The sequence below is a fragment of the Parambassis ranga genome, chromosome 9 (assembly GCF_900634625.1).
Source record: "Parambassis ranga chromosome 9, fParRan2.1, whole genome shotgun sequence".
NCBI lineage: Eukaryota > Metazoa > Chordata > Actinopteri > Ambassidae > Parambassis > Parambassis ranga.
Window position 1 is genome coordinate 10,629,342 of NC_041030.1, and position 25,807 is coordinate 10,655,148.

The 25,807-nt window shown below is 39.6% G+C and overlaps 4 protein-coding genes across 5 annotated transcripts; all 4 read left to right on the top strand.

The window, feature by feature from the left end:
- The first annotated feature begins 10,501 nt into the window (after window positions 1-10,501).
- On the top strand, window positions 10,502-14,507 carry LOC114441804 (arrestin domain-containing protein 3-like). 2 transcript variants are annotated; one of them, XM_028414894.1, is made up of 6 exons: window positions 10,502-10,716; window positions 11,448-11,508; window positions 11,667-11,817; window positions 11,887-11,983; window positions 12,805-13,061; window positions 13,824-14,507. In XM_028414894.1, the coding sequence occupies exons 1-6, from the start codon at window positions 10,635-10,637 to the stop codon at window positions 14,079-14,081; spliced, it is 906 nt and encodes a 301-aa protein (XP_028270695.1). In that variant the 5' UTR covers window positions 10,502-10,634; the 3' UTR covers window positions 14,082-14,507. The 2 variants fall into 2 exon arrangements, with proteins under 2 accessions (XP_028270695.1, XP_028270696.1); XM_028414895.1 differs by having other exon boundaries at window positions 11,688-11,817.
- A 1,966-nt stretch (window positions 14,508-16,473) lies between these two features.
- LOC114441152 (arrestin domain-containing protein 3-like) lies at window positions 16,474-19,199 on the top strand. Its single transcript, XM_028413938.1, has 6 exons — window positions 16,474-16,726; window positions 16,943-17,003; window positions 17,085-17,235; window positions 17,321-17,417; window positions 18,306-18,562; window positions 18,646-19,199. Exons 1-6 carry the CDS (start codon window positions 16,474-16,476, stop codon window positions 18,901-18,903), a joined length of 1,077 nt encoding a protein of 358 aa, XP_028269739.1. The 3' UTR covers window positions 18,904-19,199.
- A 162-nt stretch (window positions 19,200-19,361) lies between these two features.
- Window positions 19,362-22,787, top strand: LOC114441802 (arrestin domain-containing protein 3-like). The gene is made up of 7 exons (XM_028414892.1): window positions 19,362-19,691; window positions 19,947-19,988; window positions 20,658-20,718; window positions 20,871-21,021; window positions 21,308-21,404; window positions 21,479-21,735; window positions 22,278-22,787. Exons 1-7 carry the CDS (start codon window positions 19,427-19,429, stop codon window positions 22,557-22,559), a joined length of 1,155 nt encoding a protein of 384 aa, XP_028270693.1. The 5' UTR covers window positions 19,362-19,426; the 3' UTR covers window positions 22,560-22,787.
- A 407-nt stretch (window positions 22,788-23,194) lies between these two features.
- LOC114441803 (arrestin domain-containing protein 3-like) lies at window positions 23,195-25,471 on the top strand. The gene is made up of 6 exons (XM_028414893.1): window positions 23,195-23,575; window positions 23,651-23,711; window positions 23,786-23,933; window positions 24,014-24,110; window positions 24,176-24,435; window positions 24,840-25,471. The coding sequence occupies exons 1-6, from the start codon at window positions 23,317-23,319 to the stop codon at window positions 25,077-25,079; spliced, it is 1,065 nt and encodes a 354-aa protein (XP_028270694.1). The 5' UTR covers window positions 23,195-23,316; the 3' UTR covers window positions 25,080-25,471.
- The last annotated feature ends 336 nt before the right edge of the window (window positions 25,472-25,807 follow it).

Genomic DNA, 25,807 nt, shown 5'->3' on the forward strand with positions numbered 1-25,807 from the left:
GAACATCACCTCATGTTTCAGCAAGATAATGCACGGCCCCATGTTGCAAGGATCTGTACACAATTCTTGGAAGCTGAAAATGTCCCAGTTCTTGCATGGCCAGCATACTCACCGGACATGTCACCCATTGAACATGTTTGGGATGTGCTTGACCGGCGTATACGACAGCGTGCACCAGTTCCCACTAATATCCAGCAACTTCGCACAGCCATTGAAGAGAAGTGGACCAACATTCCACAGGCCACAATAGACAATCTGATAAACTCTATGCGAAGAAGATGTGTTGCACTGCATGAGGCAAATGGTGGTCACACCAGATACTGACTGGTTCTGAGTCCCCAGACCGCCAATAAAGCAGAAACAAAATGCACATTTCAGGGTGGCCTTTTATTGTGGGCAGTTTAAGGTACACCTGTGCACTAATCATGATGTCAGATCAGCATCTTGATGTGGCACACCTGTGAGGTGGGATGGATTATCTCAGCAAAGCAGAAGTGCTCACTATCACACATTTAGACAGATTTGTGAACAATGTTTGAGAGGAATGGTAATATTGTGTATCTGGAATGAAGTTTAGATCTTCAAGTCCATCTCATGAAACATGGGAGCAAAAACAAAAGTGTTGCGTTTATATTTTTGTTGAGTGTAGTTAGAAATGTTCAATGTTGTCTTTGTAAATATTGTACATAAAAGAACAATAAATGATTTACTGTTGTCACTGAGAAGTTGTTCCAAAGTTTATTTCAATTATAAATAGGTAATGAAACACATAACGTAACAAGGTTAGAAGAGTTTAAGAACACAGAGACAAGAACAATTTAATATACAATTTAATAAATGACCATTAAAATAAGAACATCAAAAAAATCACTGCTGTCCACCATCCACTCAATGAGCTGAGGTCTGTCTGTTCTTTCTCTCTCTCTCTCTCTCTCTCTCTCTCTCTCTCCCTCTCCAGCCTCATGTCCTCCGTTATCAATTGTCAGGTTTCTTCTGTTTCTCTCTGCTCCTCCTACAACAAAATGACAACAGGCAGAATGACCATTTGATATAATAACCATAATATTGCTCCTCAAGTGAACTATACTTTAAACTATACTACAGTAAACAGTCAAGAAACAACATCCAATCAAAACGTTTAGTTTACAGCGCCTCGTATCAACAGGACGTCATGTTTCTAAATATAAAATCAATTTTTTTAATGCTGCTATCACTACTAGCATTTTAAAAATCCCTCGAACTACTGCCCTTTACTTACATTTAAATGTGAATTCGGCACTCCTGCCGGTGCCGCTCACTTGGTCCGTCATTGTACTGTTGAAAAAAATAGGCCCGCAAAGCATGTTGGGATATGTAAGGCCATGAAGGATGGTAGCGATGCATCCTCCAAATTCAGGCAAAAGGAGGACACATTTGAAGGACCCGTCGAATTTTGGCGAATTGGGACAGCCTTCGCGCAGCGTTGTGACATAAGCGGCCTTAAAATGTGCACAGACCCTTAATTGCGACACAGCTTATGAAACCTGTAGTAATATACAAATGGTCCACCAGAGAGAGCCAGCGTGAGTATATATATATATATATATATATATATATATATATATATATATATATATATATATATATATATATATATATATAGTGTCCACCAGAGGGAGCTACATATTATTTCTATGAAAAGGGCCTACTATGAAACCTGTAGTAATATACAAATGGTCCACCAGATGGAGCCAGCGTGAGTACCGTATTTTCGCGACCATCAGCATTATAAGGCACAGTGTCAGTTACAGGGTCTATTTCTGTCCTCAGCACATACACAAGGCACATCGTATTATAAGACGCATGCTACGCTAAAACATACCAGTACATAAATAAAAAGGTAACAGGAGCAAAACAGTGAGTTAAGTTGAACTTTATTGTTGCTAAGGAACAACGTTGTATATAGTTTGATTACTCGCTGCATATAGCGCTGTAGCTCGCAATAATTACATAATACAGATGCAGAAGTTTGTTACTCACACGTTATTCTGCATAACAATTTGAAATGTGTATGTACAATTTTCTGTTTCACATGCCACACCTGTGTTTTTCTTGTTGTGCTCTGAGCTGCAGTGATGTATGCTCGGACCCTCGCATCTCAGCTTTAAGACAGAGAGTTACGTTGCGCTGCGGAAGTGAAAACCCAGGAAACCGCTCCGCATCCGGCAGTAAAGCTGTGCCATGTCCGTGTTTAGAGCCAAGTCTCTGAAAGCAGCCGCCTCCTGTGGTTCAACATAACATGGTGAAATCAGCAAGAGTAAATCAAAACTGTGAAGTCGTACACTGTTATTTTATAAAATGTCTACCACAGCTGCTTGATGTGAGCGACCATTAGGTAAAAAATAAACTTAGCCTGTCAAACTCTGAAAATTGTTTCATGATGTTCAATCAGATAACTGATCCGCACATAAATAGAAGTGTTTTAATGGTACACTCCTTTTACCAAGGAGAAAGTGCTTCATTTTATTTCCTGAAGAAAATGCAAGTTTGGTTGCCACAGCAAGTTTGTTTTTACCAAAAAAACCTGTGAGCCGCCATTTGAAGACGGAGCTGAAAGTAGCATCAGTCTGTCACCATGGTAACAGCAGAGGAGACCTCAAAAGTCCCCGGCCATTTAAAGACTGAGCTGAATTTCTAAATTCTGTATACAAGTTTTGAAGACCAAGATGTTGGAAGTATTTTAAGCTTCGAATGGTTTCTCTATCCTGTAATTTGTAGGAGGAGTAGCATTTTGCAGAAGACATGGAAAATGTTTGAATGGTTTGAATCGGCCCATGCATTCTGAAGATATGCTGAGCCAAAAAACGTACAGAATAATAATAATAATAGAATGGTGTTAAACTGGGCAACCAAACTTAATAATAATAATAATAATAATAATATAGACGTAGAATAACAATAAGTTTGTTTGCTATGGCAACCAAACTTAATGAATGCGCGCAGGGGACGCTATCAACGCATGACGTCATCCCGTTAGTGCCGATCAGATGCTAATAAGTAATTAGTTTGGATGCCCAGCAACCAAACTTATTGTTATTAGCAGTAGCTGCTCCCTTCCTCACAGGAGCTGTGGCCAGATGCTGTTTCAGTTCAAGACTTTAAACGTGTTCATCGTTCGTTAGCAACTTTTCAAAGTGGAGCTGGCAGTGTCTCTGGTGTTCATACTAAGTTTCTTTGATGTTTGGTTTCCAGGAGCTTCACACATCTCTGTGGAATTTCTCTACCACAGGTGGGAATATGAGACACGTTTGGACACGGCATTAATGACTCGGTCCAAACTCTGGAAGCTGGAACTCACTTAAAGGTTAGTGGTGTCACTGCGAGTTACGTTAGCCGCTCAGCACGGCTTAATTGTTATCAGGTGTATTAGCTTGTAAGGCTAGTTTTAACCGCGTGCCATGAGTGTTCCTGTTCAAGCCTGTTCATGCCTGATGTTTATACCTTTATATACTGCAGTGTTTTGTATTATCCTGGTTCACCACATCCTGGTTTATATTCACTTAATATTCCAGTTTTTGTGGTTTTCACCAGCACGGCACAATGATTCAGTCGAAACTCCGAAGAGGAGCTGAACCTTACCGACACCTGGGTTGATGCCTTAGCTACGTTAGCCGCTAACGCCAATCAGCCCTGCCTAATTGTTGTCAGGTGTGTTAGCTTGTTAGGCTAATTTTAACCATTTGGCCATGAATGTTGGCCTTTTTCCTGGCTTTTATACGGTGATATAATGCAATGCTTTAAGTTGGCCAGTTTAACATGCATTTAACAGGGTGAAGCTGTACAGGTTCATGAAGCCCACAGGGCCCAATTATTAGTCCCGTATTCTAGTTTTTGTATTTATATAAATGTCTTGTAACTAAAGAAGTTGGAATTTAAGTCACAACACTTAAACTCTGATCCACAAGTCTGGGCTTATTCTGGCCATTTATGAATGCTTTTGGTTTTGTCTTAATATCCCACATTGAAAATATTACCATACCCATGTTTGGTATCCTTTTTTTCAGCACAACCTCACCTATAAGATCTGATCATTATTTTTAGGTTTAACCTACTCTATTAACATATTGGGCCCCAAAACAAACAAAAATCACTAAATCCGAATGGAAAAAAATACTATTTATCTACTATTTATATCTGACCGACTTGTAAAAAGACCAAAATTGACGAGTACGGCGAGAGAAATCCAACGCCTGCGCTCTGATCGCAATTTTATGCTCAGACAAATACTCGAACTAAAACGTATCGTATCTCTGGTTTTACTGGGTGTATCAACATAAAATAAAAACTGGGTGAACGTTCGAAATCTGCACTTTCCAAAGATGGAAAGATCGATTGAAAAGATCGACAGCATTGTAGATGGCAGGGGTTTTTCTTTTACGACGTGTTGAAAATGTCACGTAATACAATCACGCCGGCGTGATCTGGGACTATTGAGAGCTACGGGGTAATGTAAGTCCTTTTCCATTTTGAGAATTTAAAATGGATAAAACCTTGAATATTTACGGGGTTGAAACTGTGCTCCTCTCACAGGAGCTGGCTGCTCTGTTGGTGCACAAGTCTCATTCAAGCCATTTAATTGTGCTGTTTGTTGTCAGTGGCTTTTCAAAGTGGAGCTGGCAGTGTTTTTTTTTATGATGAGGGGGTCACAGATTTAAGAACTGCTCTTGATGAGGGAGCACAGACTACAGGATTTGCCAAACTGCTGATAGTTTAGTTTACAAATACACCAGCTGGTGGCAGTAATGTGTTTGCTAACTGCCAACAATCTTGCAGAAGAAGAACACATCAGGTAGAAAAAAAGTTAAGATCAGTGGAGGAGTAGATCATTGTTTTGATATTCCTGCTACTTCCTGTCATCTTCTCGTGCTCTCTTTTCATTGGTTGTTGACTACACATTTGCAGTTAGGCGGTGATCAGTTCACACTACTCGACTTCATCCAGACTCGGCCCGAGAAATTCAAAACACAGCGCTGTCCCGATACAACTTTTTCACTGCCGATATTATACCGATATTGCAGCCATGAATATCGACCGATACCGACATTGAGCCGATATTCACTAAACACTAAATCAGGGGTGCCCAAACTATGGCCAACTGCGGCCCGCGGTTGGATTTTCTATGGCCCGCGGCTTCTATCTTAAAATGTGTTATTTTTGGCCCGCCAGCCAAACAGAGTAAATCATACAAAATCAACAGGCAATTCTTGTTTTTGTTTTTAACCTATTGTTTAACGTTTGCATGATTCTCCGAGCAGAACATTATCACTCCCTCTCTGTCTGCATCGTGGTGCGTCAAGCGGTGCTGCAGGGCTTGGTTGTTGGTTCTCTGAACTCGCGTGCATGTAACACTGCTCTCTGCAATGTAAACTCATCATCTGTCCAGTGCGCAGTCAGACTCAATAAGGACAGCGGAGAATGGCTTGAGGTCCAGATATCGGTGGTGAAGCTAACGGCATTAGCTTTCTCTACGTGTCTGGCGATGAACGTCTTAACTTCTTCATGCATCTGGGTCATAGTTTTGTCGACAATGGAGTGGCGGCTAGGGATAATATAGCGAGGCTCGAGGTGCTCAAGTAAGCGTTTGAACCTGACATTACTCACCACAGACAGGAGCTGGTCATCGAGAATAAAATCTTTTCTGTTATAGCTAACGCTCTTTTGCTGTCCCGCGGGAGTTTGTCACGCTTTTGAAATGTTTCGCCCAGCATTGGTTGTTTGAGGGAGGGAGAGGATATTTGTTTTTTCGCCTCGGTGATCTTCTGAAACTCTTCATATTGTTGTTTGTGGTGCTGCTTCAAATGTGCGATGAGGTTGGTCGTATTAACCTTCCTTGTCTCTATGCCTCCTCGGGAAATGTGAGCATGACAAGTTTTGCATGTAGCTGCAATGTCTTTGTCCGATTGTAAGGAAAAACACTGCCACACAGCCGACATGTCTTCTCCTTGCTACAGTCGCACACGTACACACACTTGTGTGATCATGTGATCGCTACATGCTGGAGCCAGGCGCTTTTCTTCTTCAGTGGGCGGCAGCAACGGGTGCACTACCGCCAACTACTGTGATGGAGTGTGAAGCGTCACCTACTTTTATCAGAGCGTTGATACCGGAGATTTTAGATGCCTTCCGATAAAATTCGATATTTGTTTTTTGGCTGATATCGGACCGATATCCGATATCAATATCGGATCGGGACAGCCCTAGTTTGAGTGCAACTGTGGTCGGGTTTCCCCTCATACTAACAGATTGTGGTGACTGTCCACACCTAGTGCAGACTTTGCCTGACAGGGAATTGTGGATAAAATTGTGTAGTGTGTCCCAAGTTTAAGACCCTGATACTTTACATTTAACTACTAGGAAGAAGTTTTAGTTTCCATAAGCTTCAGACATCTAACCAGGCTTTTCTCTCTACCACAGGTGAGGACATCAGACGCGGGAGCTCCACAGTGTTTGAGACGTTGGGACACTGACCAAACCCTGAAGGGAAGCTCTCACCTAAAGGTTAGTCATGCACTAATTGTAAGCTATGTTAGCCACTAATGCTAATAATGCTAATGTGTTGTCAGGTGTTTTTATTATATTTTATATATATATATATATATATATATATATATTAAAAATTAATTGAAAAATAAAACACATATTAAACAGTTTGTGTTTTAGGCTGTGACTTCTTTTCAGTCACTGTTTTAGCGCAGAGGGGCAGGTCTTCAGGCAGCCTCACTTATAATCTGCATACAGTTAATTTAACGACCTGCCTTGTCGTGTCTCCTGTCCCAAGTGCCACTGAAAAAGACATAATGCATTATAAGAATAGTTATTTTTTTTAATGCAAGTGTCTTATTTTTAAATGACTTTTCAGTTCTAATGCTTGTTTCAATGCCAGTCTATTTCCAATAACAATGTTTCAATGCTATGTTTATTTTTGGTATCAATGTTAAAGAGTAAGGCAAAACTAACCTGTCGCACATGCCCTGTCCCTGCTTTTGGAAAAAAATGACAAATGTGTGAAACATGATCTTAAAGGGCAAGTGAAAACATACCAGTTTACTTTAATGTGTGTAAATAATGCAGAAGTTGTATAAACTGTACAAATGAGGGACTTCTGACTTTTGATTTTACACTAATTTTATATATTGCACATATTGAAATGTCAGAATTTGAATTAATCCTGCTTTACAATGTTCTGTTAATGTGTTGTTGGATGATGCTGGGAAGACTTACAAAGCATGTTGCCATTAAGTTAAACGGCTTCATGCTGGGTTATGAGAGCAGTTTTAGACATAAATAATCTAGGCTTTCAATGAAAAGGCATATGCATTTATCTGTTTTTTCAGAGCAGCTGCTTAATGCATTAGTGCTTATGCATTAATTTTTGTGTAGCAGAATTTTTTTAAATTTACTACGGAATCCGTTATGCTATAAAAGCTTAACGGATTCATATTTTTGGATCCTGATAGTTTGGCTGCTTTCTGCTCAGAACGCCTCATGCGATGGTTACCCGAAACATTTCATTTTAAACTCATACTTCATATTGGGGTTGGAAGTGGGCAGTTTTGGATGGAAATTGTTTTCTCTGCTCCCAGAGGTTCTCGCACAGAAGAAAATGGTGGTCACTGCAAACATTAGCTCTGCCGATTTGGCCTTATCTGTCATTTTTCATATAATTCAGCTGATGTTGGATTCGGATGTCTAAAGGATTAAGTGTTTGAAGAACCAAACTTGGATTTCTGGAGGATGCAGTGCATGCAACTGTTTTTTTCCAGGAGTCCTTTTTTAAACCAGCCACCAGCCTTTGTGGATGAAGTTGTGCTAATCATGTGCGTCAGGAAATTTATATGGCCATTCAGATGTTACAAGAATCTATGGGCTCTTTGTGAAAGAGGTGCCTTTGCATTGGGGAAAATGGAAATGTAATTATGCTGTGGTGTATTTCCAGAAGATTAACAAGCCATGGTACTAGGTCTGGTTTCTGATTTATTCAAGTTCAAGATGGATGTTACGGCCTGTGGCCGTTGGGGTCCATTTTTATCCCCTTTTGGTCTTCTCTTTTGTCTCTCTCCCTTTTGTTCTCTTCTCCCTCACAGACTTGATGTCACAGGCTCAGTGCGTGGTGTTCAGTGCTTGGCTCGACTCTGCCAATTGCTGGACCAATCAATAGGAGGCCCGGGATTCTTGATGCCAGTGGAGCTTCCCTTGTCCTGCTGATGGCTCATTCTTATGTCTGCAATTGTTAATGCCTTTGTAAAAGTTGTATTAGTTCTGCTAAACTGTCTTTTCTCCTGCCTGCTCTGTCGCTGTGGGCAGTCGGAGTCCTGTTGAAGGCTTCATTAAAGTGTGCTCTGTGTTGATAGTTTTCCTAATATTCAATTTATATCTATTTATTTTATCAGGTCTGCCTCCTTAACATGTGTCTTGGACTAGGTGGTGATTTAGCATGTTGACCTAATCACCTGTGTGTGTGTGTGTGTTTGAAACTTGAGATTTGGATGTGTGCATCACCTTCAGAGTCAAGGAATGTCAGAGTGTAACACTGAAAACCAAGCTGGTAAAACTCTACTCGAGTACTTGAATGAATTGGTACCCCTGTTCATAGAAGAAGCTAAGAGGAAAGAGGAGGGTCTGACTTTTAAGGAGCATCAGGGATCCAGTAGGCGATGCCTAGGTGTAGGTTAGATGTAGTGGTTTCCCAACATTTTACTTCTCTTTAAATTCATGCTGATAAAGTTTTGTTTTTGTTTAGTTTTCCTTTTTGTTAACTGCAAGCAGAACACCTGGATTGCCCATCTGGGGTCGTGGGGGGAATTTTCCCAGAACAAGCTTACATTGGGTTTTTTGCCCTCACTTGCATGTTTGTGCTGCTGCAGTTGACAGCCTAGATTAAATTCATTTGGTCTATTTTGCCTTCCACCTTTTTTCATCTGCTGTGTTATCTTTATTTTATATATTCCTCTTTTACATATGATTTAATTTATTAGTTATGCTTACACTTTCACACTGACTTATCATTTTAATCATATTTTGTAAATGTATAACTTCATGGTTAATAGTCAGTTCCTTGTTTAGTCTTTATTGTTTTTGAAACATGAAGAGTTGACGATGACTGATTAGAAGTTTATAATCTTTGAACTCTACACAAGGATGTGCGTCTTATGTTAATGATCAATACTGGTCTGTGATGTTTGAGGAAACCTTTTATAATGGCACAGCCAGATTTAGAACCACATGGAACAGACTCTGTTGCCACTGGATGAATAGGGTGCCCTGTTCATCCAGTGGCAACAGAGTCTGTAAAGTGTCTCTGTAAGACTTCATGTGTTCTACTAAACTTTGCAAACATGAACGTTCTTTCTCCTGTGGTTAGTGTTAGTAGTTTGCTCAGTCACCTTTGATCAGGAGTCTCAGGTTTACGTCCACCCTGTTGCTTTATTTTAAGAAAGCGCTTAAGGAAGTCCTGCTCCATGGAGGAGGTGACTGAATCTTTGTAGTTTAGTTTTTTTTGTTTGGATATTCCTATTGTATTACTCTTGAGGCTGCTGCTGTCAGATTAAAATCTACTGATGGAATTAATGAATTATGATTTAAATCCCCATCCCCTTTCCTCCAGGAGGGGGCAGTATTTGGGAACTTGTTCTGGTCCATACCATTTAACAGTCATTAAACCTTTAACATCAGCATAGACTTTAGGAATTGTTCATATTAAAAAGAAACAAGTCTGTTGTAATTTAAAACTACTCTACATTTTAGTGAATAATTATGTAAAAGAATTAGTTTAAATGGTCTTAATACTTAAATACAATGATAATTTGTGCAACAATACTGATCATGTTAAGTTCAACAAGACGTTTTACCGAGGAGTGAGGAGTAGCTTATATTTGAATGGTTCAGCATCTTGTTGGTAGACACCAGTCTGAGTTGTGTTGTTAAATTTGTGTAACTCAGTCAGTTTTCCAGTAAAGGGCAGTACTATATAAAGTGTCATTAAAATACAATAGACAGCCTTTGATGTGATAAAAGAAACATGACACAATAATGGCATCAAAGCACAGGCATAATAAGCAAAACACACTAAATGTATAATTTAGTGTAAAATGTACTGAATACAAATTTTCCGGCACAGGGCATTCACAAAATACTGCAACAGAAACAGATTTTTGTTTATTAATAATCAAATTAATTAAATTGTTTCCACAGATATGATCTGTGACGGTCATCTTTCAAACACCCTTTATCCTTTATATCATCATCCTTTATACCCACACGCAGTAAAAGAGAGTTGTTACTCTGCGTTGTTACTCTGCACTCAATTGTGACCTGTGGTTTAATCATTAACAAAGCTCATATCTGCATGTGTGGATACTCCCCATAACATATAAAATCCCAGTGCTCAGTATCCCACTAATCACTTCTTCCAGCTTTGGACAATAGGCGTATATCATGCCAAGTGTTAGGAACTTTTCAGTGGGATATAATTCTATAAACAAAAACAATGTTTTTCATGCAGGTGATTATCTTACTGGACAAATTACATTAGAATTGTCTCAAGAGAGCAAAGTACAATCACTCTTTATAAAGATGAAGGGAAAAGCTGAAGTGCAATGGCCGCAAGGAGAATCTGCAGAATACCACAAAAAAAAAAGTACTTCAGTATCAAGCAGCGTATCATTAAGGAAAGCCTGGGTAAGTAAGCAGCTTATGCCATTTTGTTAACTTGCCTGCTGTTGTTTTTTTTGTCAATGTAATGCATTCTCTTCATCTAACGGTGCTGTAATGTTTTTTCTTACAGTGGTTTTTTTCAAGTTAAAGGTAGGGTAGGACATTTCATTCTGGTGCACTTTTTGTCAAATTAGTGTAACTTCTCTTTACAATCTGATAGCAACCGATTAGTTCGGCAGTTTTGCTTTAAAATGAAGAATATTAATCATCTGTGGAAGCTATAAAACGCCTAAAACATCAGCCAATCCTGCGAGGTGCCCCTGCGCGTATAGTTGGCTAGTCGTCACTGTCTTCCTTCTCTGCGCGCATCAGAGAGGTACGTGCATGATGGCCAAAGTCACAGACTGGTTGGGAGGCGTGGCTTCGGGGTGAGCTCCGAGAGAAATGGGCGTGTGTTTACTTTCAAAATCTGGCTGACTCACTGAGTTTTCAAAATCTCCTACCCTACCTTTAAGTGAAAGTGAGGAATTTAAACTTTAAATATAACAAGATGAGAACCTGACAAAAGCTTTATGTGAAACAGGAGCATTCTCACTGATAGCACTTGTAGATTATACAACCAGGATACCCCCCACCCTGGCTGCAGGCCAATGTGTCCTTAGGCAAGGCAAAAGGGGTGAATGTGAAGCGCTTTGAGTACCCAAGTAGGTAGAATAGCGCTATATAAGTACTGACCATTTACCATTTCGTTTCAGGAAATAACATCATTGCTCTGGGCTGTCATGTCTATCCATTCACCTTCCAGATCCCAGCACAGTAAGTTTTGAAACTTTATTAGTCCCACAATGGGGAAATTGCTTAAGGTAGCCCAGCAAAGAGCTATACCACTGAGCCACTGCTTTCCCTTTTAAAATGTCTTTAGGCATGAACACGTGTCTGTTGTGTTTTGCACATTGTGTTGTCACATCTTACAGAGACCTGCCATCATCCTTCAGGGGCACTCATGGAAACATTATGTACACACTGGAGGCTGTTCTGAGCAGGTTCATGAGGGTAGACAGCAAAGCAAAGGAAATGTTCACCGTCCTCCATAAAGAAAGCTTGGGCGAGGATTCAATACTGATGGTACAACAGATATTAAAAACGCTGCTACTGTAATGAGACAGTCTGACCAGTTTGTGCTTCTCCTTTCAGACTAAACAGCATGGTACTGTTGATAAGAAGAGGAATATCTTTTCCTCAGGTTCAGTGTCCATGGATGTAAATATCACACGGACAGCCTTCCACCCAGGTAACTTTTATATGTTGTATGTTTGTTTGTTATTGCCATTCGTTTTACAGGATATCCTAACGATATATATAAACTCGAGTTAAATCTTTTGCCGCTCAAAGTCCCTTTGCTTATGTAATCTTTTTTTATGGTTGGAAGATAAGACAACCACAAATGAGACACGTAAAGTTATACTAACAAGGCTGCCTTACATTTCTCTAGAATTACATCTTTTCAATAACACAATTATGTAGAGTGATTACACCTTTGTATAATAGTTTCATTAACTTAAGTCACATATGTGGCATTTCCCTTCTGTCTCCTATGTCTTCCTCATCATTTGTCCTAGGATTTGAGCAGAGGTAGTTCTTAACATAAGAATCAGAAAGCCATGGCATTGTGGTCAGATGATGGCTTCTGAAGTTTACCAATGAAAATCACTTTTGTAAGATTTAATATCTCGGCTGTGTTAAATGCTGTGAAGAAGCTGTCTGTTAGCATATTCTAGAAAGTTGGTGGAGAAGAGCAATAAGAAGAAGAAATAAGAACAAAGTTACATCGATATGACATAATTCATTCACATAGTGTAAAACAATGAGAACATTAGAGGGTTAAGTTCCCCTATAGAATGCATGAGAAACATATCTATCTCTTAACATATGTCTATCTCCTGGTACAGTCAACATGAGAAAGGCTTGTAATTGTAGAGTAATTTATATTTCAAAGAAATCAAACATTCTAATAATAAAGCAGTTCACCACCACTGCAGCTGTTGCAGGTTAAATCCTGTTTTTGTAATGTAATCTTAGATTTTCTTAATAAGGTGATGCTCTGTCTTTCAGGGGAAGGCATTAAGGTCGTGGCCTACATTCATAACAAATCATCACGTGACATTAAGCCTAAGTACTCTCTGTATCAGAAGCACAGTTTCTTTGCAAAAGGAGAGAGGAAGCTTGAAACTAAGGAAATCTTGAAAGATGTGGGTGAAGCCATCCCACCTTCTGCAAGCCAGACTGTCACCAGAATCATCACCATCCCACCCGCCACCTGTATGTCCATCCTAAACTGCAGCATTATCAAAGTGGAGTACAGGCTCAAGGTAGGTCTGTCTTCTGTCTGGAAAGTACTGTTACAGTCTTGTGCAAAAGTTTAGGGAAAGGAAAATCAGTGCATCAGTTTGTCACTTGCTGAGCTTTTGAAGCAGCAACTTTATTTTTACATATGTTATACCTTATGGAAACAGAAACATTTCAGCAGCAAATCATTTTTATTGGCCCAACAGAAACATTTTTATGTGCATTTAAACAAAAACAGGGTTGTTCATAAATTTGGGCACCCCAGAGAAATCATTCCATTAATTTTAGTAGAGCTTCTTTTTGCTACAATAACAGCCTGTAGACGCCTACTATAGCCACAGACAGTCCCTGAAGTATGGCAGGTGGCATTTTGGCCCATTCCTCCATACAAAACAGCTCCAGGTCAGTCAGGTTTTTTTGGCTTCTGTGCTTTGACAGCCTGCTTCAAATCAATCCATACATTTTCAGTGATGGTAAGGGCTGAGGACCGGAATGCCCATTCCAGAACATGGTACTTGTGCTTCAGCATGAATTCCTTGGTGGATTTTGAACAGTGCTTAGGATCATTGTCCTGCTGAAGAATCCAACCCCTTGATTCCACCTGTCTGTAACTGAAGGTTTCTGTTTCCATAAGATAACATGTGTAAAAATGAAGTTACTGCTTCAAAGGTTTAGCAAATGACAAATTGATGCAGTGATTTTCCTAAGGGGTGCCTAAACTTTTGCACAAGACTGTATGTCTCTGTAGATTAACAGGACTGCATGACAAGGGCTATGTCTCGCAGGTCTATCTGGGTGTCAAATATGGATCAAACCCAGGGATGAAGTTCCCCATAGTCATCCTGCCTGCTGTAGAGGTGACAGATGAAGAGCAACCAGCTGCATATCCTGCTTATGGATTTGAAGCATTTGCAAACTCTGCCATGCCAGGCGGGACCATGTTACAACAACACCCAACAGCCTATGGTCCCACTGCTCCACCACCACCCTATGCAACATATGGCTTGTACCCCCCCTTGAATGACTCTGATAAAAAATATTGAACAAGATATTTAGAATAACCATAATGATGATGGGTAAAAAGTAAAAACAGCAGAAATGAAGCTGGTTCTGTATCAGAATGAAGACACGCCCCTCGCAGAAATCATAGCTGGTCAGCAAAATTCATCATTAATGTAGGGTCAGTGCTTCATCATGTCGTCCACTGTGAAAAGCCTGGAAGTCCCCTATAATCAGATAAACAACATGAACACGTTTACCAACGGAGACTTTGTCACCGGGCAGGTCACGGTGGAAGTGGCCAAAGACTGCCAGATAAACTCCCTGTTTATCAAGTTCAAAGGGAAAGCAGAGGTTTTATGGTCTGAGAGAATTTGACCCTTCGCCAACACACAGGAAATAGATGTTTCTGTGGCTGTATCTCCCACATAATTCATCCATTGTGAATAAAACTTTACGGTCATGCTGAACATCTGACTCTGCATGCATTGATATTCTGATATGCTACAGTCACTGTGCCACCTACTGGCTGGAGGACCTGTCTTTTGTATATGTGTGTTTTGGTGTACCCTTCTGCCCTGCAGACCACAGCTCGTGCCAGTACCGGGGGGAAGAGAGGACGATAGTGGAGGCGGTGGCTGCAAGTCCCACGGACCGCAAGGAGGGCAAGGGCCCATCGTTGCTGCTTGCAGCTTTAATTGTTAGTTGTTTGCTCAGTCACATCTTCAAACTGACAAAAAGCTGATAACTGTATAAGTCTTGGACTGAAGTGGGGTAGATGCTTTAATGCTAATAGCCTATAAAGGCATAGTCCATAGAATCCTAAAATGGCATGAATCTGGATATTTAACATTCATCTTTAATCTGATGTAACAGCCCTCAGTCCTGACTGTATGTGGGCGCAGCATGGTGCGATTTCCAACCACTGTGCCTTCAGATTACTGTGCCGTTACCCCAGACTTAAACCAGAAGCTAACGGTTCTGTAAATTGTGTTTGAGTTAATTATATTAAGCCACCAGGAGCAGTCAAACACAGATCGTTCACATTGCATATGGTCTTTATTTCCTACAAGCACAAAAGCAACATTGTGTTTCTGTTCATATTGACCCAATAGTTGATGTAATCCACCCAACTAACTATATACGCCTATGGGGGCGTCAACACGCGGAGAGCTCAGAAAATCATCAGACCCCACTCACCCCAGCCACGGACTCTCACTGCTGCCATCTGGTAGGCGCTACCGGAGCATCCGCCCTCAGACCACCAGACTCAAAAGCAGTTTCTTCCCCACAGCCATTAGACCACTGAGATAGTAGTAATTGAACAGCACCATTTGCACATGTGTGTATAGATTCTGTCACTTCTGTTGTACACAATATTCTTATGGTGGAATATTTTGATAATTTATTTATTTAAGCCCTTTGTTTAATTGTTTTTATTAGTACTTAAATTTCCTTGCAGGTGCCTGCCTGATTTAAGCATGCTGAGATGCCCCCTCTGTCAATACTGTGCATATGACAAATAAACCTCTTTGTATCTATGATATTTACTTTATTAGTGTGCCAAATGTTAATAAAATAGGTAAAGCCATAACAATATGCTTAACTAATTTAATCATAAGTTTATATTTCATTTTAGCTGCTTTCAGTCTTTCAGCAGCAATTACATGAAAATAAATTCATTGTTCCGTGTGTTTTTTTTTTTATGAATTATGTTCAGACCTTTGGTTCAAACTCAGTCTGACTGTGTTTTAAGTGGAAAGTGGGTGGGTCTCTGTTTCAGACTGTTGCAATGGTGAATTGTGTTAGCGGGGCTCCATCGATGAAGTCATTCTTCTGAACCTCTTTCATGAAACGGGCTCCTGATAAACAGGAAGTCACCAACAAAGCTGGGGGTGTTTTTTTATATATAGAGTGTCATTAAAATACAATATAATAGTCAGCCTTTGATGTGATTCGAAGAAAAGAAAACACAATAATGGCATCAAAGCACAGGCATAATAATAAGCTAAATACACAATTTAATGTAAAATGTGTACAATTTTTACAGCACAGGGCATTCACAAAATACTGCAATAAAAAGAGATTTTTCTTTATTAATAATCAAATTACTCAGAAATGCTCACCAGAGTAATATGATTAAGGTGTATTGGAAACATGCTCATTGTTTCCACAGATATGATCTGTGACAGTCATCTTTCAAACACCCACAGCAGGCAGGCTAACGGCTGTTGGTGTGTCCATCCTTTACACCCACATGCAGTAAAAGAGAGTTGTTACTCTGCGTTGTTATACCTTACACTTAATTGTGACCTGTGGTTTAATCATTAACAAAGCTCATATCTGCATGTGTGGATACTCCCCATAACATATAAAATCCCAGTGCTCAGTATCCCACTAATCACTTCTTCCAGCTTTGGACAATAGGCGTATATCATGTCAAGTGTTAGGAACTTTTCAGTGGGATATAATTCTATAAACAAAAACAATGTTTTTCGTGCAGGTGATTGTCTTACTGGACAAATTACATTAGACTTGTCTCAAGAGTGCAAAGTACAGTCACTCTTTATAAAGATGAAGGGAAAAGCTGAAGTGCAATGGACTGAAAATCATGGAAAAACAGCTGTAACATACCATAACAAAAACAAATACTTCAGTATCAAGCAGTGTATCATTCAGGAAAGCCTGGGTAAGTAAGCAGCTTATGCCATTTTGTTAACTTACCTGCTGTTATCATTTTATGTCAATGTAATGCATTTTCTGCATGCAATTTCCCCATTGTGGGACACATAAAGGTTTCTTTAATCTTAAACTATAATGTTTTTTCTTACAGTGCTTTTTAAAAGCGCTGTATAAGTACAGACCATTTACCATTTCATTTACTAACAGTTTTATTTCTTTTCAGGAAATAACACCATTGCTCCAGGCTGTCATGTCTATCCATTCACCTTCCAGATCCCAGCACAGTAAGTTTTCCCTTTAAAAATGTCTTTAGGCATGAACACACGTCTGTTGTGTTTTACACATTGTGTTGTCACATCTTATAGAGAGCTGCCATCATCTTTCAAGGGCACTCATGGAAAGATTCTGTACACACTGGAGGCTGTCCTGAGCAGGTCCATGAGGGTAGACAGCAAAGCCAAAGAAAAGTTTACCGTCATCCATAAAGAAAGCTTGGGCGAGGATTCAATACTGATGGTATAAATACACAACACTTTTTTAAAAAAGCTGACACTTCTTTAAAAAAAGAAAGTCTGTGACCAGTTTGTGCTTCTCCTTTCAGACTACACAGCATGGCACTGTTGATAAGAAGATGAATGTCTTTTCCTCAGGATCAGTGTCCATGGATGTAAATATCACACGGACAGCCTTCCACCAAGGTAACTTTTGTATTAGCGTTATTGCCATTCGTTTTACAGGACATCCTAACGATAGGCCACAATAAACTTCAGTTAAATCTTTTGCTGCTCAAAGTCCCTTTGCTTATGTAATCTTTTTTTTATGCTTGGAAGATAAGACAACCACAAATGAGACATGTAAAGTTATGTCATCTTAACAAGGCTGCCTTACATTTCTTTTCAATAACAGATATTTGATGTCAATCTCCATGATGTGTTCACCTCCTTCAATTATGTAGTACGATTACACTTTTGTATAAACGTTTGCACACATTTATAAGGGGCACCTTGACATTTCAAATGAATGAAATATTATTTAATGAATCATTTCCCTTCTGTCTTCTATGTCTTCCTTATCATTTGTCCTAGGCTTTGAGCAGAGGTAGTTCTTAACATAAGAATCAGAAAGCCATGGCATTGTGGTCAGATGATGGGTTCTGAGGTTTATCAATGAAAATCATTTTTGTAAGATTTAATATCTCGGCTGTGTTTAATGCTGTGAAGAAGCTGTCTGTTAGCATATTCTAGAAAGTTGGCGGAGAAGAGCAATAAGAAGAAGAAATAAGAACAAAGTTACATCAATATGACATAATTCATTCACATAGTGTAAAACAATGAGAACATTCGAGGGTTAAGTTCCCCTTTAGAATGCATGCGAAACATATATCTATCTCTTAACATATGTCTATCTCCTGGTACAGTATAAGTCAACATGAGAAAGGCTTGTAATTGCAGAGTAATTTATATTTCAAAGAAATCAAACATTCTAATAATAAAGCAGTTCACCACCACTGCAGCTGTTGCAGGTTAAATCCTGTGTTTGTAACGTGATCTCAGATTTTCTTAATAAGGTGATGCTCTGTCTTTCAGGGGAAGGCATAAAGGTCGTGGCCTACATTCATAACAAATCATCACGTGACATTAAGCCTAAGTACTCTCTGTATCAGAAGCACAGTTTCTTTGCAAAAGGAAAGAGGAAGCTCGAAACTAAGGAAATCTTGAAAGAGGTGGGTGAAGCCATCCCACCTTCTGCAAGCCAGACTGTCACCAGGATCATCACCATCCCACCCGCCACCTGTATGTCCATCCTAAACTGCAGCATTATCAAAGTGGAGTACAGGCTCAAGGTAGGTATCTGTCTTCTGTCTGGAAAGTACTGTTATGTCTCTGTAGATTAACAAGACTGCATGATGAGGACTATGTCTCGCAGGTCTATCTGGATGTCAAATATGCATCAGACCCAGAGATGAAATTCCCCATAGTCATCCTGCCTGCTGTAGAGGCGACAGATGAAGAGCAACCAGCTGCATATCCTGCTTATGGATTTGAAGCATTTGCAAACCCTGCCATGCCAGGCGGGACCATGTTACAACAACACCCAACAGCCTATGGTCCCACTGCTCCACCACCACCCTATGCAACATATGGCTTGTACCCCTCGTTGAATGACTCTGATAAAAAATATTGATTTAGAATAACCATAATGATGATGGGTAAAAAGTAAAAACTAGAGAAGATGGAGCCCATGTCATTAAATCTAAATTTTTAAAATGTGTATTTTTCCTATGGAAAACTGAATGCTGGCTTTAGTTCAGACATAAGTGAGCAATGCACATTCCATATGTTATCACACCAGCAATCTTGTACTCTGCTGCAGTACTTTCAGATAAGAGACACGTGACCAGTATGTTTTTTATATTCTTTACTGTAACATGAATAATGAATGGATGACAAATAAATTACGATAATGATAAATAAATAACAATAATGATCTACCCCAATGTGATAATAGTGTAGGATAAAAACTATAATCTTAAAAAAGTATATTATTTTCGTTGTGATATGTAATACACATGTATGATCAGATTAATAAAGAACTGATGGGAGGAGCAGAAATAAAGCTGGTTCCGTATCAGAATGAAGACACGCCCCTCGCGGAAATCATAGCTGGTCAGCGTAATTCATCAGTAACGTAGGGTCGGTGCTTCATCATGTCGTCCACCGTGAAAAGCCTGAAAGTCACCTATAATCCGATAAACGACAGGAACACATTTACCAACGGAGACTTTGTCACCGGGCAGGTCACGGTGGAAGTGGCCAAAGACTGCCAGATAAACTCCCTGTTTATCAAGTTCAAAGGGAAAGCAGAAGTTTCATGGTCCGAGAGACACGGTCAGACCACTGTGGTGTACCGCTCCAAAGACAAGTACTTCAGCGTCAGGCATTACTTCGTCGGGAACAATGACTCCTCCGAAGGTAAGACGGTTCACAGGAGTGTGCATGAAAGTTTGTGTTGTTGCGTAACAGGTGGGGAAAAACAACCGCTGCCAAACAGCTGCAGCGAGCCCTCCCCTCCTCTTCCTCTTTCTCTTCCTCCTCCTATTGCTGCTGCTCTGTGGGTTAAACACATCTACACAGAGACATGTGGATAAATAAATCTCAATTAAAATGTCAGCAAGTATATTATCACATTTGGCTTGGTGTTAATTGACTGTGCTGTTTTTTCTCCAGAGGACCAGCAAAGACTGATAAACCAGACTGCAGCAGACACATGTAAGTGTTCCAGAGCTCACAGCATGTGGTGTGGGTTTACTAACGGCCCTTTCAGGCATAAAACAGGGCATTGTTATCCGCATCCATCTGTCAAAGTGTTGGCATTCGCTTGTGCACCAACACTGTGCTGAAAAGTCTGGACTTTACATTCCTGCCTGGTGATGTGACTGCTTGCTGTTCAGACTTTTGTCCTCATGAAATGAATACATCAGTGTGTCAGGGTGGAGGGAAGGAGCAGGATTGCCATCTGGGTGTGGACAGCTGAGTGTGTGTGTCTGAGGGAGATTTTTTTTCTATCTACAATTTCAGTGATAGCCTGGTTTGTCAGATTACTTGTCTAATTGGACGGATGATAGTTATTACATTATAGCAGGGTTCGGTGAAATAGGAGCCTCTGAGTGCTTGTTGACCGCTCTGATGTTCAGTTAAAGCCCATAAACAGTCTCAGAAGACATTAGCGGAGTGCTGCAAGCATGTCCTTTCAGCTTGTGGTGTTCTTTGATGAAAATTTCCTTAGAGCAGGAGAGAGAAGTGAGTATATTTCCAGCCTGTGTCTCTTGTTTGTTACCTAATGTTTATGAGGCACTCACTGACACTCAGCGGGCCAGACGGCACTTTAAATGAAATACATGGCTCAAATGTTTTCTTTCTTTTCCATCTTTTTTTTAGACAGCAGCGTGGTTGCCCCTGGATGCCATGTCTACCCATTCACCTTTCAGATCCCTTTTCAGTAAGAAGCAATTCCTTCCATGGCTCATAGAACTTTAAAAGTCTTTGCTCCCAGTTGATTTTCTTAGAACAGGTAAATCATTTTTTAAAAGAAGGTGAAAAGCTGCAATAATAAACCTGTCTGCTCCTCTGTCCTCTGTGTCTGTGTGTTAGGGAAATGCCTTCCTCCTTTAATGGTTCTGTCGGTAAAATTGTGTACTCGCTGGAAGCCACGCTGAGCAGATCAATGAGGATTGACAAGAAAGGTTCGACGAAGATCAACTTTGTGTCAAAGACAGACCCGAGCAATGTCTCCTGGCTAATGGTATGCACAGACTTTAACCGTTACATTACATGTAAATGACAGTGTGTTTATTTGCATCAAGCAAACTCTACAGGTATAAATCAATGGTTTAAAATCTCTAAGCTGACAAAACTCTTTGGCCATGTGTTGGAAGTGATATGCTTGACATGATCTGACTGTGTATTTTGCCAACATACCCACTGAATTGTGTTGTTTGCTATAACCTTGTTTGTGCTTTCAGCCATAGGCCTCTTTTTTTAAATTTCGTATCGTATCTGTGTTTCATTCAAGAACCTCTTTTTTTCAGGCACCAAAGCATGACTCTAAGGATAAAAAAATGAAAGTTCTTACCACAGGAACTGTAGCTATGGATGTGAAGATTGAAAAAACAGGGTTTTACCAAGGTGAGTGCCATCAAAGTGACATTTAACTGGTCCAAAACAGGGGTTTGTTTTGATATAAATGCTCTGTGTTGCAGGAGAAGGTTTAAAGGTTTTTGCCTCCATTCAGAACAACTCATCTCGTGAGATCAAGCCTAAGTACTGTGTGTACAGAAAGCACAGCTTCTTTGCAAAAGGGAAGAGAAAATTAGACACTAAAGACCTCTTTAAAGAGGTTGGAGACCCGATCCCTCCGAATTCTAAGGAAAACCTGACAAGGGTCATCACCATTCCTCCTGATGTGGAGCCATCAATCCTCAACTGCAAAATCATCAAAGCAGAGCACAGACTCAGGGTAAGCACCTAGAGATGTACATATGTGGAACAATTCTAATAAATGTTCAAAATCAAATGTATTCTCTTAAGGGCTCCAAATCTTCAATTTACCTTTAACACAGAGAATAATAACATCTACCAAAAAAAGGGCAGATCTCTTAACTGATCAGTCGAAATGTTTCTGGTGATAAATGATCATCCAAACACATCAGAAAAAGTATATAATACTACTAATAATAATAATGCTAAGCATGTGTACTGGGCTGTTGTAGCAGCAGTGTAGTTACAGCTGTGTCCCTGTCATTTTAACAATACCATGACTCTATAGTACTACAGCCTCATACCAAGCTGTACATAATATGGACAAAAGCATAATTTCTCAGCCAGTAGCTGCAACTTTCTTCATACTTAGCATAACAAAGAAGAAAAATTTGAACCACAAAGAGACCAAAACATGGATTATGTTAACTTGGTTTTAAACATGATGCAGAAGCAAGATGTTTCAAATATGCAGATATTTATTATATATGTCATAACATATAAACAATGATGTTTTCACAGATCTACCTTGACGTCAAATATGCTTCGGACCCAGAGATTAAATTTGACATTGTCATCCTGCCGGGCTCTCAGTTCCCTGCTGTGGTGCCACCACCTGCTGCTGCCGCCGGCTTTAGTTATGAATCTTTTGGGAACCCAAACCCTCCAGCCTGGGACTTTGCACCACCACAGGCACCACAACCACCACCACCACTAGGACCCCAGAATTTGGATCCTCCTCCTCCGTATGCAGTGTATGGAATGTACCCTCCATTGAATGATTTTGGTCAAAAATACCAGTGACAGGACTGCGAACATACTTGGATATGATAAAGAAATGAAATATAAAATGAAAATGCATTTATTTTACACTACATAACTCAAAAGTAGATCATATTTATTATTATACAAATACATAAATGAACTGATTAACAGAGGCTATGTTTCACTGCATATTGCTCTCATAGAAACAAATGAAATATTGTTTTTTATGTTCTCTGGATTTTATTAAACAATGTAAAATGAAAATAATCCTCTGTGTTCTAAGCTCCTTAGGACATCTGTTAATTGACGTTTTAATGCCTAATTAGCTTTTTTAAATGAATACTACACACATTGAAGAGTTGGATTAAGTGGATTGACTGTGACATTGTTCTTCCATTGTCACTGACAAGATAAACTTCCACACCCAGAAGAGCTGCTCGCTCCATCTAATTCACCTGTTCACTCTGAACTAAAATGTGTCACGTGGAATAATCAGCAAATGGAAAGCGACTGATTGTCATGTGACACACTGAGAAAACAGCATGTGACATGTCATTGGTCTAGGAAAAAAAAGGTATGCCCTGCCTGAGGGGGTTGCCTTTTGAACATGCATTTCAGGTCTGTGGGCGCCACACCTCTTAATGCATGAATGATGACAGATACACGTTCAGCAGGTTTGGCATGTTTGAGATCAGATATAGACAGTGACTGCGCAGCCATAGTGTTTACCTGGCTTGAGTTGCTCGGTTTGTTTTTACCGGAGATTTAGTTTTTGTACTACATTTCTCTGTTAGAAATGACCATCAAACACTTTTCAATTGAATATGATGCCATCAACAGCAAGAACACTTTTACAAATGGGGATTCTATTAATGGAAGAATAGTCGTGGAGGTTTCTAAAGAAACTAAAATCCAGGCTCTTGTGTTTATAGCCAAAGGAAAAGCTCGGGTCCGCTGGGATGAACATTACGGGGAAGACCACCATCACGTTTACTGGGCTGATGAGAAATATTATAGCATTAAACAGCATATCTTAAGGGAAGCAAGACAAGATGGTAAATATAATTTTATTCATACATGATAAATGGTGCATTATTCAGTGTTTTTCACCAACAAGTATGTTTTTTTAGGCACTGAAGTGATTGGGAAAGGAAGACATGTGTTCCCTTTTACCTTCAAGATTCCTGACAAGTAACTATTCTTATTTATTATTTTTTTTTACTTCTTTTTAGATTACTTAAACTGTTTGTTTTTGTACTTCACAGAAAAATCCCATCATCTTTTAAGTCACAAATTGGCAGAATTGTGCACAAGTTGAAGGCAGAGCTTAAACAATCCATGAAGTTCACAAAGACAGCAAAAACACACTTTGCATTTGTGTCGAAGGTAAACATGGAGATGCCTGGACTCATGGTAAGAAGTCTTTAATTTTGAAGAAAAAGGACTATAATCATGTAGTTAACAATGATTTCAAATAGTGGGCTGCTTCATAGGAACCTCAATATGGCTGCAAGGATAAATCTCTCAAAGTGTTTGCCTCTGGAAAAGTTTCTATGGATGTCCATACCAGGAAGATGGGATACAAACAAGGTGACTCAGTCATGGAGAGTTTTGATTCATGTCAAAGTGGCTAACTGGTTTTCTCCATTGATCAGGTGAGCCTCTTACAGTCACGATTGACCTGAACAATCAGTCCAGCCGTTCAGTGAAGCCCAAATTTATCCTGTATGAGAAGCAGAGCTTCTTTGCTCAGGGCCACAGGAATGTTTGCACACATACAATTTTGAAGGAGAAGGCCGAAGGTGTTGATGCGTCCTCTGGAAGAAAAACTGTGACCAAGGTGATCACAATCCCCAGAGAACTACCTCCCTCCATCCTGAACTGCTCCATCATCAAGCTAGAGTACAGGCTCAAAGTAAGACATTGTTTTTTTCAATACTGATGATAAGCAAATGAGAATTCTGTTCTTGTTATTTAAATGGTCATAATTGTATTTATAAGTGAGATCCTGTTTGTGTTACTGATGACGTGTGAAATGCAGACATTAACAAAAAAATCTAGGGAAAATCTTCTTTTTGTTAAACAGAGGTATTTATGCTTCCTCATTCTGTTTACAGTATCAAATGCAATGAACAATGCTACTTAAAAAATACACAAGCTTACAAAAAGGCACCTAGTCAAACTTAACACAGAAAACCTTTCCACTGGAGACATCTAGTGACCAAACGAAAACAGAAGCCTCTCTCATTTGCACTGACTTCATTCCCAATTATTTTTAAAGGTACAAAACTAATCATCAATATATTTTTTCTTTTACAGGTCTACCTGGATATCAAATTTGCTTCAGACCCAGTGATCAAACTTCCTATTGTCATCCTGCCTGAGGAGCCAGATATGAAAGGGCAACCTGCTGCTGCTGCTTTTGGATTTGAAGCATTTGGAAACCCGAACCAACCAACAGGGAGCACCACCCTATCCCAAGCAGAACCCCCACCTCCCTATAGAGCATATGCATTGTACCCTACCTCTGATTTTGGAAAATATAAGCCTCTTCTGTGAATACTTGTTTAGAAAAAAGCACCACCAGACTCATGATGGACAATTGAAAGAAAAAACTAAAATACTACCCACATATGCATATTTAATGAACAAAAGTAATTAACTGTATCGTATGTGGTTAAGATTGAAAATAATCAAAAATGTATGCACTGTATATAACTTTAATGAAACATACAGTAATTATGTCCAGATAAAATATAAATATTTATATTTATATTTATGATAAAGGGTTCTACACAAATATATTTTTTAATAACTGTTTGTCATCAGTCCATAAATGTTGAGAAATAGAAACAATAGTGAGAGTGACTGACTGAAAGAGCAATAAGGATGATTGATCTGATTTATACACCTCCTGAAGCATTTACAGGCTACTAGAGGGGAATAAATGCAATATGCACACATTATGAAGGTTCTTCATTCATTTACATAAACATGAAATCCTGTCAGAAGTAATATTTACTTCAAAACAACTCATATACATAATAGTATATTCATATGATGTAGTGAATTGTGTAGCCCTTTATTGTAGCTTTGACATTGTCATCAATAGTGTTCACTCATTCAGCCTTTTTTAGACTACAAGGCTGCTGGCTTGAGTTACCTATGTGAAAGTGACACCTGCAGGCTTGGTCACATGATCCATGTGTGACACAGATACAGGTTCTGTAGGACTTAGCTGCTACGCTACATAAGCAGGCCTCACCAGCATCCACGTTTGTCAGAGA

Excerpts from the sequence above, each read along its gene's own strand:
- LOC114441804 (XM_028414894.1), top strand. The coding sequence starts at position 10,635 with ATGGCCGCAAGGAGAATCTGCAGAATACCACAAAAAAAAAAGTACTTC. Across the intron at positions 11,818-11,886 it reads GCGAGGATTCAATACTGATG|ACTAAACAGCATGGTACTGT; the intron begins GTACAACAGATA and ends TTCTCCTTTCAG. Across the intron at positions 13,062-13,823 it reads AAGTGGAGTACAGGCTCAAG|GTCTATCTGGGTGTCAAATA; the intron begins GTAGGTCTGTCT and ends TATGTCTCGCAG.
- LOC114441152 (XM_028413938.1), top strand. The coding sequence starts at position 16,474 with ATGTCAAGTGTTAGGAACTTTTCAGTGGGATATAATTCTATAAACAAA. Across the intron at positions 17,418-18,305 it reads ACGGACAGCCTTCCACCAAG|GGGAAGGCATAAAGGTCGTG; the intron begins GTAACTTTTGTA and ends TCTGTCTTTCAG. Across the intron at positions 18,563-18,645 it reads AAGTGGAGTACAGGCTCAAG|GTCTATCTGGATGTCAAATA; the intron begins GTAGGTATCTGT and ends TATGTCTCGCAG.
- LOC114441802 (XM_028414892.1), top strand. The coding sequence starts at position 19,427 with ATGTCGTCCACCGTGAAAAGCCTGAAAGTCACCTATAATCCGATAAAC. Across the intron at positions 20,719-20,870 it reads ACCTTTCAGATCCCTTTTCA|GGAAATGCCTTCCTCCTTTA; the intron begins GTAAGAAGCAAT and ends TCTGTGTGTTAG. Across the intron at positions 21,736-22,277 it reads AAGCAGAGCACAGACTCAGG|ATCTACCTTGACGTCAAATA; the intron begins GTAAGCACCTAG and ends ATGTTTTCACAG.
- LOC114441803 (XM_028414893.1), top strand. The coding sequence starts at position 23,317 with ATGACCATCAAACACTTTTCAATTGAATATGATGCCATCAACAGCAAG. Across the intron at positions 23,576-23,650 it reads AAGGGAAGCAAGACAAGATG|GCACTGAAGTGATTGGGAAA; the intron begins GTAAATATAATT and ends ATGTTTTTTTAG. Across the intron at positions 23,712-23,785 it reads ACCTTCAAGATTCCTGACAA|AAAAATCCCATCATCTTTTA; the intron begins GTAACTATTCTT and ends TGTACTTCACAG.